The 11,002-nt window shown below is 45.1% G+C and overlaps 3 protein-coding genes across 5 annotated transcripts; 2 read left to right on the top strand and 1 right to left on the bottom strand.

The window, feature by feature from the left end:
• Positions 1 to 49: 49 nt before the first annotated feature.
• Positions 50 to 11,002, bottom strand: LOC120957468 (FERM domain-containing protein 5). 3 transcript variants are annotated; one of them, XM_040379684.2, is made up of 8 exons: positions 9,667 to 11,002; positions 8,295 to 8,399; positions 7,800 to 7,842; positions 6,877 to 7,050; positions 4,122 to 4,501; positions 3,968 to 4,056; positions 3,672 to 3,898; positions 50 to 3,449 (listed from the first exon to the last, which is right to left on the bottom strand). In XM_040379684.2, exons 1-8 carry the CDS (start codon positions 9,754 to 9,756, stop codon positions 2,824 to 2,826), a joined length of 1,734 nt encoding a protein of 577 aa, XP_040235618.1. In that variant the 5' UTR covers positions 9,757 to 11,002; the 3' UTR covers positions 50 to 2,823. The 3 variants fall into 3 exon arrangements, with proteins under 3 accessions (XP_040235618.1, XP_040235619.1, XP_049465647.1); XM_040379685.2 differs by having other exon boundaries at positions 3,681 to 3,898; positions 9,667 to 11,001; XM_049609690.1 differs by lacking the exons at positions 7,800 to 7,842; positions 8,295 to 8,399; positions 9,667 to 11,002 and having other exon boundaries at positions 6,877 to 7,329.
• On the top strand, positions 4,517 to 5,427 carry LOC120957471 (uncharacterized). The gene is made up of 2 exons (XM_040379690.2): positions 4,517 to 4,911; positions 4,985 to 5,427. Exons 1-2 carry the CDS (start codon positions 4,672 to 4,674, stop codon positions 5,327 to 5,329), a joined length of 585 nt encoding a protein of 194 aa, XP_040235624.2. The 5' UTR covers positions 4,517 to 4,671; the 3' UTR covers positions 5,330 to 5,427.
• On the top strand, positions 6,121 to 6,883 carry LOC120957472 (uncharacterized). The gene is made up of 3 exons (XM_040379691.2): positions 6,121 to 6,260; positions 6,327 to 6,632; positions 6,693 to 6,883. Exons 1-3 carry the CDS (start codon positions 6,177 to 6,179, stop codon positions 6,849 to 6,851), a joined length of 549 nt encoding a protein of 182 aa, XP_040235625.2. The 5' UTR covers positions 6,121 to 6,176; the 3' UTR covers positions 6,852 to 6,883.

Consider the following 11,002-nt stretch of genomic DNA (forward strand, 5'->3'; position numbering starts at 1 on the left):
TGTTTCCGTGTTCAAAAATCGATCTTCTAAGCAACAAATACCGTAATTTATCATAAAAATAACAAGCGAATCGCTATGTAAACAAGATAACTATAACCATTTTTTTTCAATATAAAACGTAAACTAATGATCATACAGGTGAGTTTCAAAAGCCGTTGGAGCCGTACTGTTTTTGCAATCCTTCCCCGCATCGTTCAATTGGAAAATGTAATGGACGTATCGCTGATAAATTGCGCTTTCTTGTTACTTGTTCAGTTTGCCACACTGCAGTGCATTCTTTCTGTTACCATTTTCGGTAGTGAGGCTTTGTCTCGCTAATTACGCGCACAAATTACCCTAGCTAAAGAGTTTACTGAAATTGCTTTTAAAACTGCAGCTATTCGAGTTGCGAGGCACCTCGCTCGACAATGCATCGCACCCTTTTGTTTGTGTGTGTGAGTGTGCGATGTAGCAAATAAGGCAAGCAATTTGTTGTTTTCGTGTTTCTGTGGTGTGTCCTTTTTGTGAGTTTGTGTGTATTATTAAAATGCAGTTCGCTACAAGATCCCGACACTCGATCATGCTATCCTTCAACAAATCGTATCTCTCTCTCTTCCTTACACTACCAATTTTAAACCGTGTTTTGTCCCTTTTTAAGTAAGGGTTTTTTATTGCTCCTGCTTGTGTCCCCTTGTTTGTGTTACGCCCTTTTCCGGAAAGCATTTGGCTTGCCTATAAAGGCGAAAAACAAACCAAACCACAAAAAATGGAGACATACAGCGTTAAAGCAGGAGCTCGTTCCGATGGAAACATTTCGTTTCATCCGTTCTAATAATTAATTTCCATTGCAAGATCGTTCGCCGTTCTGCCAAGCAATAGCAATTGTTAGATTTAAATAGATCTTATCTTATCGCCTCTTGGCCTCTTGGGTTTTCGCGTTCCTTGTCTCTCGCACATGCTGCTTGCTGTACCATTTAGAATCGCTGCAGAAGCATCATTATCTGAACTATCCTACATTTCTACACAACTTGTTGTGTGGCTAATACTTGTTTGTTTGTTTACTCCCAATTTACCAGAAGCATTAATTGTTCTTCAATGCTATTTTCATTTCTAGAAGCATCATATCGCAAAGTTGAATTTATCAATCTTATTTTCTTCTCTTTTATATTTCTACAATCATAAGCGAACCTTATCTCTGTCTCATTTTCTTTCGATCGCTAGTAATTCACTTCACTAAGGAGAAGGTAACTTTCAGCCCACTGCGATCAGTTGATCGAAGTGATGGTTTATAGATCATATATAATCTTGTCTTTTAATCCATTTCACGCTTAGGTATTAGTTGATCAGTTTTGTTTTCTTTTTTTTACCATTATCGTTTTGTATTTTTATCTTTTTAAGTGTAATGGTTACTCTTTTGTTTCGTGTTTAAGTATTTGGCGATTTTCTTGCTCGTCTTCCTGTTATTTGGTTTCTTCAACTACAATCTCTTTGCTTTCTTCAACTACAATTTGCCTTTCCTAATGAATCTATCATCTTTTGTTTGTCGTACAGCTTTGCAAAAGCTAGATAAAATTGTTACTTCGTTTCGCAATACCATTTCGAGTCCTTTCCTTGTTCGCAAAAATCAGCTTGTCCCACACAAATCGTAAGTTAGATTTGTTAGTTTATATCGTTCTGGCGTTCCCATTCTTTCTACGCTAATCGCTTACAGGGATGAACTCATTTATCAGCCATGCTTGCCGTCACAAATCAAAAGCGGTCCTTCTTTACACGCGCGTCAAACAACAGGAATGGTGGTCCCAGAAACATAGAGGTACGATTGATCAAAGGTAGAGAGTGCGTCGCTTGTTTAACGCAGTACTAAGCTGAAGAAAAACAACTACAGAAAACGCTAAAGCTGCAACCGTGTTTGACCGTGCTGCATTGCTAAATACTTTCAGTTTGTTTTTCTTTCTTCTTTTGGCAAAAAGCGTGTGTTGTAGCACAAAATTTAACATAGTTTCTATACACAAAAAAAGAATGTGTTATGCGGTACGTTAAAAAAGAAAACTTCTGCCTTAAGACAAACAAATACTGCTGCTTTATACTACTGTGGTATAAGATAACAAGGTACAATACAATTGCACATTAGTTATAGCTGTGTGGTTGGTTAAAACTGAGGCTGCACTCTCCTCCCTTACTAAAGTCTAATACTGCAGCTGCAGTAACAGAAGTTACGCGACAAAGAGAGTAATACGAGACGGACTGGAGTCGGTTGGTTCGTTGTTGACAAGTTTCAATTGTGTTTTGTTGTTGTTTTAGAATTGTTTTTTTTTTGTTTTGTTAATACCGTCCTTTGTTTTTGGTGGAATACTTTGACGGTTTGCTAATAATACAAAGCAGCTAAAAAGCTCCCCTAATCCCCTTAAAAAGCTTCTACCCCGTTAACGGAATACTGTGGCTGTGCCTGTTGCGCAATAGAAAAGCGGCAAAGCGGTGCACGACAACTAAAACATTGACGATCGATTGATCTTGTCGTTTTTTTAGAGGTAACGAATACTGTTAATATGATACAAAGTACTAAACAGTTTTAACATATTTAAGCTAATTTTGCATTTCTTCCTCTCTCTCTCTCTCCGTCTCCCCTAAATGCTACAATCCAGCACCTTACATGGCCCTTGCCGTGGGCAGGGTAAGTGTGAGTGAGATGGGCGTCTCATTGCTGCTACCCCCGGTATCGCGCTCCCGAAAGTACTCCGGCGGCTGGTAGTAGCTGGACCAGCCGTCCACGGTCCGGCCACAACCAGTCCGCCCGCCATCCCCGGCACACGAAGTGGAAGCGTCCGTGCGTCCGGTCAGAATGAATCAAAATATGGCACCGAACTTTTTCGCCAGAAACTCCTTCAGCGGCTGGTAGTACTGGTAGCGCAGGCAGATCATCTCCGGCCAGTTGCGCAGCGGGGCGAACAGCTCGGTGTCCGTCTCGAGGATGTAGATCGCGGACACGATCAGCACGACCACCACGAACAGGAACGACGGGACGAACGCTTGCAGTAGCGAGAACTTTTTCGCATTCTTCGCACTGTTGCTGGCGTTCTGCTGCTGGATGATGCTGGCCGCATGGTTGGTGACGCTGTGGTGCATCGCCAGCGCCGGGATGTTGTCCGTCGTGTACGCCTGCCGGTGGTGATGGTGCAGATGGTGCGGATGGTGCGTGCGATGGTGCGGATGGTGATGATGGTCGCCGAGCGGGTTCGCCGCACTGTTCGCCGCCGCCGTGAAGCCGGACTCGGACGACGAGTGGTCGAACGAGTCGCGGAAGTAGTAGTCGGACAGGTGGTCGTTGCTTTCGCCGTTCGTTTTGCGCGCCTCCTCCGAGACCGTCTCGAGCGTGGGCAGTGGATTGTCGGTGCAGTACACGGACGAGGCCAGATGGTCGCCGCAGCCACCGAGCGGCTCCGACATGGTCGATCGTGGAAGGCTACTGTATCCTGCCGGTGGAAAAGTAAATGGGGCACAGGGGCAAGTGGAAAGCCGGGTTGTGATACACGGTAAGCGACAATTGAGATGTAAGCATGCAAACACACAAACACAAACACAAACGCATATGATGTGGAAACGCAAAGGAAGGGAAGCATGAAAGCAACCGGGAGAGGGAGCGAATAAAACGGGGAAACACATTAGTGAACTAGCCGGACGCGGCCGTGACTTACGGGACTTACGGATTTCTGCCAGATCGCCCTGCGGGCTCGACGGTGTCGCCGGAACGCTCTGCGCTTTCCTCTTGCTCGGGCTCGTGTTGTTGAGCTTCTGCTGGCGCAGCGCCTGCAGCGCCTCGGACATCAGCTCGCGCTCGGTCCGGCCCGAGTAGCGGAATTTGGTACCCCAGGAGAAAAATCCACCCCCGGAAACAACGGAAGCGTGTTGGCTGGTTGGAAGACTGCGAAAGAGCTTTCATTATTTGCCATTGCCTTCCGAGAGTGTCACACAGCTCACACACAACACTTACGTAAAGAACAGCATCTGCTCGATGGAACATCGCCACACGTACCGGCAGGCCGCACCCGACGGACACTTGAATCCTACGGTGTGCTTTTTCTGCAAGACAGAGACATCCATTAGACGGTTGCAGATATGATCTTCCGCAACGCAATGCGACGTACCACTTCTCTCCGATCCTCCGAGTACGCCAGATGGATGATGAACATCTTGCCCTCGAAGTTGATCTTGTGTACCTCGGGCCAGCGGAAGTGTTGCGTACGGCGGCCCGCCGCAAACGTGCTGATGCCGGAGAAGTTAATGCCCAGGTAAAGCTGTGTACCGCGGTGATCCTTCACCGGATGCGGGTCGATCCCGTACGTTTCGAGACTGCGCGCGATCCCGACAAACTCGTCGTACACGGCGACCGCTTCCTGGCCCGGGTCGCGCTTCTGGTGCAGCTCCATCGCCTTCTTCTCCAGCTGGTCCGACTGGCGCAGGGCGATCTTGAGCGACGACACGTACTCGCCGGTGTGCGCTTCCGCATCGTAATCGCCGAGCTCGTCTGGGCCAGTGACAGATAAGGATCGCATTCATTAGTCGTGTAATTTAATTAAGCGCGAGTTTAATGTTTTGGTAAATTTATATTTTTGTTGCGAAGTTTTTGTGATGGAAACGCTTAAAACCCGCCAACGGAGTAATGGAATTTTCCAGTAAAGAGAAACGATTTGGAACATGCAGAACAAACTGTTCTCCGTTTCGGTGATCGCACTGGGCTTGCTGGGTTGGAATGTGACCGTATCCAGCCAGGCGCAGACGTTCAAGTACTTCAAGATGGATCGCATCGCAAACTGTGAGCCGATGGATCAATTCCCCGTCGTAATGCTGCCGAACTTCACGGTCAGTGTTAATCCCAATGAGAACTATTTCAACTGCACGCTTCACATCAAGGAAGAAATCGAGGGTCCTCTGCAGGTAAGCCTTTCCACACAATTTAAGGGAAGATTTTTTCACTAATTATCTTTCAAACTTCCCCGGTCACACAAAGTACAAGGCTAGCATTAAGCGCTGTGAGATGGACCTGTCCAAGTGTGAATACTTCAACACGATCGAGACGAACGAACTGTGCGATCAGTTTGAGGATGAAGGATTTAAGGACCGATTTCTGAACAGCATCTCGCAGCCCCTGTCTTGCCCGACCAAGCCGGGATATTATCAGTTCACTAACACAAAGTGGGACCTCTCGCCGGTCGTGAATCTGCCGGGCACTGCGTACCGCTGGAATATTGCCACGCACGTGACGCAGCTAGCGACGGGACGCCTTATTTACTGCCAGGAAATTATGGCACGCATTGTGGTGATTCGTAAGAAGAGTAACAGAGTTAAGCAGTAGAGTGTTTTGATTTGTATCATTTTTGTATCGGTAGTTATTATGCACACAAATAAACAAAAAACGGGAATTACTAATCGCAATCATTTGAAAAGATCCTATACTAATTTACATTTCTCCTTAAAGTTTGAATTTTGAAAAACAAGATCACTACAAAATATGGTGAAGATTGTGTGATCTATTAGGATTTATACACCCAAGTATGTTTTATAAGGCTGAACTGAACACAAGAAAATCTGTAAACAGTGGGATTCTATGTGTGTTGGGGAAGTCTCCAATCTAGGTCATATTGAGTGACTCGAACGTACGACGTAATGATGCACCAGGTACTGAGCTTCTACACGACACCACAGGATTGCTGTTGAACATCACTGCCATAGATCAATTTAAAGAATAACATGTCTGAGGCTTGATATCATTGCTACATGTTTGTATCTCTTTCTGAAATTCGCTCCATATTCCCTTTTTCCAAATATGTTTGTGATTGCAACCCTCACGCCATCAATGTTAAAAAGTACCATACCTCAAAAATATTCGTTTTGACCTCGGATTCCATAACTTTGCAGCAGATTTGCTTGTTTACTGGCTATCACACAACGAATGTTCCTGTTCTAGAAATTTGGCTTATCAGAATCGTTCTATCATACCCGAATTTGCGTGCAATTAATTACGCACTGAATCGTGATGCAGCACGATAGTTTGTTTATTTTACCGACACAGCTCACTGGAGCATGTAATTGAATATCAGTGCCATGGCAATATAAATAGCATGATACAGATATCAATTCGCTCATTGTGCTACCACAGTGCGGTTTGGATATTGTTTTGAACGCTTCTTCCAGGTGTCGCAATGGGTCATCTATACGGGTTCGGTTCGGTAGTAACTGTGGTGCTTGTACAGATGCTAGTCTTTCCCTCGGCAACGATGGCTAAGGTAATGGATTTGCTAGAATTGTGCAGAACATGGCAGCGTTATTAGTTTGCAATTTTTTACCACCAGTACTACAATGTCGTCACGTACGACAATTGCAAACACATGGACAATCCGGCCGCCACGCTAAGCAACGTGAAAGTGGCCGGCAAGCCGAACGCGATCGAGCTGAGCGCTACCCTGGACGTGACGCGGGAAATCGAGCCACCCGTTCACATGCAGCTGTCCGTGAAGCGGTGCAATCTGCAGAAGGAGGGCTGCGAAACGTACGAACACATCTCGATGGAGGACATCTGCTCGAAGATCGAGAGCAATCCGATACTGCACAAGTACATGGATGTGTTTAATCCACCGCTTAGCTGTCCGTTGAAAAAGGTACATTCTGTAGTGTCCTTTACATTATGAAACATTGTTTAAAAAAATGCGTCACCATAGGGTCGTTATGTGGCGGAAAAGTCCGAGCTGAAGCTGCACATGCTGGAGATGTTCCCGATCGAGAACGCGTTCTGGCAGATGGAGTTCCGCTTCATGAACAAACACAACCAAACGATGCAGTGCGATTTCGTTGAGATTGCTGTGACGGATAAGGAATGATCGCCCGGGTGGCGAGTCCACTTACCTTGCACTATTAGCGCTCCCAGGGCTGCTGCCTCACCGGCGGAACAGTACAGCCGACCATGCCGAAGATCGCGTTTTAATTGCTGGTATAGCATCAGCTTTCCATTGTTCGTTAGCCGTAGGGGATCGGCTGGGTAAAATTTGACACGAAACGAAAGCACGAGTGGATCCACATCTGGTTGGAATGAGAACAAAAATGCAATTAAGTACAACCAAGTATTTGTTGATGTAATCTGAAAATAATGTAACATGCTACATTACTAAAAAAACAAAAATTTAAGCAAAACAGAATAAAACGCATTCGAACAATTGTAACAGAACAATAGCAAACAATTGTAAAAAAATGTAATAATATTGGAAATGGTATTAACTGAGTGCTATAATTAAGTTGCATTTAATTTATTTAAAAACGTCAAAATGTCCCAAACCATATCAATTATAAGGGTTTCTTTTGAGTTTAAAAGGTATGTAATTAAATGATCTGCAAGCATGTTAACAAGGATTCATTATTCTCTCATTATAGGGTTGCACAACTCAACTCAATCTTGGTAAGGCTAATCCATAAAGGTATTAGCTAGTAAGGCTAGTAAAAGGTGAGTTCATGTTGTTTCCTTTGAAAAAAAAAAAAAAAGATTCAAGGTTTAAGATTATTGTGAACACGAGGTTGAGCTGGCTTGAGAAACACTGAACGAATTTTTTATCATTCTAGTCCCAAAACCAAAATAAATTGTTTAAAATTAATTGCAATTATGTATGATCGTATGAATGTTTACGAGTCTATACAATGTAGCCCAAATAAATAAAGCAATGGTAAAAAAATAATACAAAAATATCATCGAATAATATAAACCGTAAACAAACAAATAAAGAATGTCTAAAAAGAACTCAAATAATCAATTATTAAAAACAGATATCACACGCTACCTTTGACTTGCTTGATTATAGTTTTTGCCAGATCCAGCCAGTGCTGTTTGGATTCGGAGTATGCATTGGGAATAATTTACAAAACAGTTATTATAAGTGTGCTAAAAATGCGATCTGTACGAGGATCTGCTGCTCTTTTTTTCACAATTCTTGTTAATGTCTCCTACCAAAAATGAGTACAGACTTATTGGAATATTTAATCTAAACTATTAAATTGAATGTAGAGATTGGTGTAGAGATTGGAATTAAGCAGTTGCGATTTATAAACTCCAAATTACTAGCAACGAGTTTTAAAACAAATTACTATTTAGTTTTAAAAATGACAAATTCCTCTGTACGATACAGCTGCGGTGATGTGATCGTTCTTGTACCACTTTTGTTATTCGTGTACTGCATTGTCTCACACTAGTAAATAGATTAGCCAAGTACCCCAAACATACTTGATCAAATAGTTCCCCCTTCCTCGCCACTCTCCCCGTTTTCCAGGTCGCTTACCCTCTGCTTGGCGGAGTCGACAAATCGGAGCCCAAAATAATCCTTTTCGGTGATTTCCAGCTGCTCGCAGACGTAGTCCAGGAGAAAACAACCCTTATGGTGTGGCTAAAAATAGAGGACATTCAACATTAAAAAAACAGAGCGGTTATGTCCGTACGTTGTTGCGGGAGTGTGGAAAGGAAACGTAAAGGAACCGGTATGTTTGCTGACCGAACGTGTGTGTGTGTGTGTATGTACGTATTTTGGAACATGCCGGCTAAATCGTACGATAGAATAGAAGAGGCTAGGCAGGAAGGCGACATGAGTGCGTCAGATCGGGTTTGTGTGGGTTGTGGTTAGAAATCAGTGGGTGATGCCGGGGGAATGGAATTAATATAACTAATGTATAATTAATGTAAAGTTTACGATAGCCGCCCGACGCAGGGCGTATTTTTAGACATCCCAGTCACTTTTATCGACACCGGTGGACCGGGCCGTTCGGTGCGTCTATCGTTCATCGACCAGCACACCGCGGAAGTAATACGGCGTACGGGAAAAGGTAAGGATCGGCGGCACCCACGAATGACACCCATGTATGTGTGTGTGCATGTGTGTGTGTGTGTAAAAGAAGGGGCTTCTTGCTTGCTTGATATATAAAACCTCCAACCATCACTCAGGGGAATAGTGCCGTATCCTCAAAAGTCATAAGTCATGCCACTGCCGCTTACTTTGCCATGCCATGACTTCTTCATCCTCGAGACCACACACCGCAGGTGCAAGACACACACACACACATGCAGAACACGCCAGGACGAGTAGCGACAACAAAAAAGGCAACCATCCAACACATGCAATCAGATACACAGCGACACTGTACGGGAATGTTGCCGGCATACAAAATTGGCACACTTGACTAGATGCGCTTCGTGACCGACACTGTATGTGACGTCCCGCGGGGTTGGGAGCGGATTTTTCTAAACGCCTGGAGACGGAGTGCCGAGGGGAGAGGGGGGAAGAGGGAGAGCTCAGATTGCACACGATGATACACACACACACCGCAGCTTTTGTTGCATTGGCCATATCCTAGCTGTTAGGCACGAACTCCCCGCATCTATGCAAAACCATTAGCCCCACCGAGTGAGTGAGTGTGCTACTGTATACTGCAGGGGATTGGGTGGACCTGGTGTTGGTGGTCAAGAAGCGACCGTTTAGTCCTTGAACCAGTTGAAATAGATGTGAATAGTAGTCCTTGACATTTTTGGCTCAGCTCAGAGGGGAAAGAGATTAAGAGAGGGAGAGAGTGCTTAAAAGGCAAGATAAAAGGGAAGTAGATTCAGGGGCTTTTGTTTGTTCCGTGTGCAACCGAGCAAAGCCTTGCCTTCCGGAATCTTACCTGAAATTCGCACTCCAGGACATCGAGATCTTCCAGCAGCCGTACGGTACACTTGTAAACAACATTGCCCTCGCTTCGGCTCTTGAACATAGTAGCCCGCTCTTGCCCGGAACCGGAATCAAGCGCTGAGTGTGGTGCTGCTGGATGGATTCGCCCCTGCTGATGCTGTTGTTGTTGGGAGTAGCCCTTCCTTCGCTACACGCAATCAGCCGGTATGGGCCCGCGGGCATACGCCAAGCACTGTGTCTACCGTCGAACGCACGCACACACCATTCGTGGGGAGGTGGATGGATTTCTTCTTTCTCTTACGAGCTGCTCATTCACCTTTTTTTAATCGTGCCGAACGCACACGGAAGTGGCTCTCGGAATCCCGTTGGCTGGGAAACGAAGCTAATTGACACAATAGGAGGAATGGTGGGGTTTGTAGGGGAAAGGTATATTCTATTACAGGAACAGCTCCGTACGTAGAACTGTGCCAGCAATCTTTCCAGCGGCAATTGAATGACTCTTTTATAACCTATCCGGACACTCTGTGACACTGTAACACTGGCTACTGCGAGGTTGTTGATTCAGTGAACGGGACAACTGTGGCACAGAATTTGTTGAGGTCGTCGTTTGCTGGTTGCTAATACATTCACGGTATACGAACAGACAGGATCTTCAGGAACACTCGTGCAACACACTTTGGAGCAAAACTCCTTTTTTTGCACGAACAAAGTTACCACAGTTTCTGCTCCGTGCCAAGTTGCTCGGTTGGAGAAGTAAAGGGGGAAGAATTCTGCCTACACTTGCATTAGGGCGTTTGCAACACACGCAGCAATCCTTCACAACATCCCTTGGCCAAACCACCGTGGAACTTTTGCACGACGGCACAATTCTGTAATCCCTCTCAGCTCGGGGGACGTATTTTTCGCTGCTCGCCTGTGTACGGAGCTTGTGTGTGTGCGCGCGTTCACGACCGTGGTGTGCGTACGGGGTTCCGTTCTAGGTGCGTTTGTGGGCCAGTGCAAGCGACTGCTCGAGAGCGAAGCTGTCAAATGTCCAACGGCACGTGGATGTGTGCGTGCAAGGACGAGGCGCGTGTTGATATCCTGACGTAAGGATTCGCTGTCCCTATCGGGGAGGTAGCGCCATGTTGGACGTTTGTTGGTGACGTTTTCCCACGAATATTCTTTTGGTTGTGATGTATTTGATAACTTTCAAAACTGATGTTGATTTACTTCTTATTTCGGCACCCGCTTTTTCATTTTAGTTTACAACATATATTGTTTGTAAATAGAACTAGCTATCCTCATAACAATGGTAAATAAAACGTCTGAAACGTTAATGTAATTTC

Source organism: Anopheles coluzzii, chromosome 3, assembly GCF_943734685.1.
Source record: "Anopheles coluzzii chromosome 3, AcolN3, whole genome shotgun sequence".
NCBI classification, from domain to species: Eukaryota; Metazoa; Arthropoda; class Insecta; order Diptera; family Culicidae; genus Anopheles; species Anopheles coluzzii.

What these genes read in the sequence shown, in the direction of transcription:
- LOC120957471 (XM_040379690.2), top strand. Translation starts at nt 4,672, where the DNA reads ATGCAGAACAAACTGTTCTCCGTTTCGGTGATCGCACTGGGCTTGCTG. An exon ending in AAATCGAGGGTCCTCTGCAG is followed by an intron (nt 4,912 to 4,984) that starts GTAAGCCTTTCC and finishes GGTCACACAAAG; the next exon opens with TACAAGGCTAGCATTAAGCG.
- LOC120957468 (XM_040379684.2), bottom strand. Translation starts at nt 9,756, where the DNA reads ATGTTCAAGAGCCGAAGCGAGGGCAATGTTGTTTACAAGTGTACCGTA. An exon ending in TCCTGGAGTGCGAATTTCAG is followed by an intron (nt 8,400 to 9,666) that starts GTAAGATTCCGG and finishes CTCTATTTTTAG; the next exon opens with CCACACCATAAGGGTTGTTT. An exon ending in GGGAGCGCTAATAGTGCAAG is followed by an intron (nt 4,502 to 6,876) that starts GTAAGTGGACTC and finishes TCACTGGCCCAG; the next exon opens with ACGAGCTCGGCGATTACGAT.
- LOC120957472 (XM_040379691.2), top strand. Translation starts at nt 6,177, where the DNA reads ATGGGTCATCTATACGGGTTCGGTTCGGTAGTAACTGTGGTGCTTGTA. An exon ending in CCTCGGCAACGATGGCTAAG is followed by an intron (nt 6,261 to 6,326) that starts GTAATGGATTTG and finishes TTTTACCACCAG; the next exon opens with TACTACAATGTCGTCACGTA. An exon ending in TTAGCTGTCCGTTGAAAAAG is followed by an intron (nt 6,633 to 6,692) that starts GTACATTCTGTA and finishes GCGTCACCATAG; the next exon opens with GGTCGTTATGTGGCGGAAAA.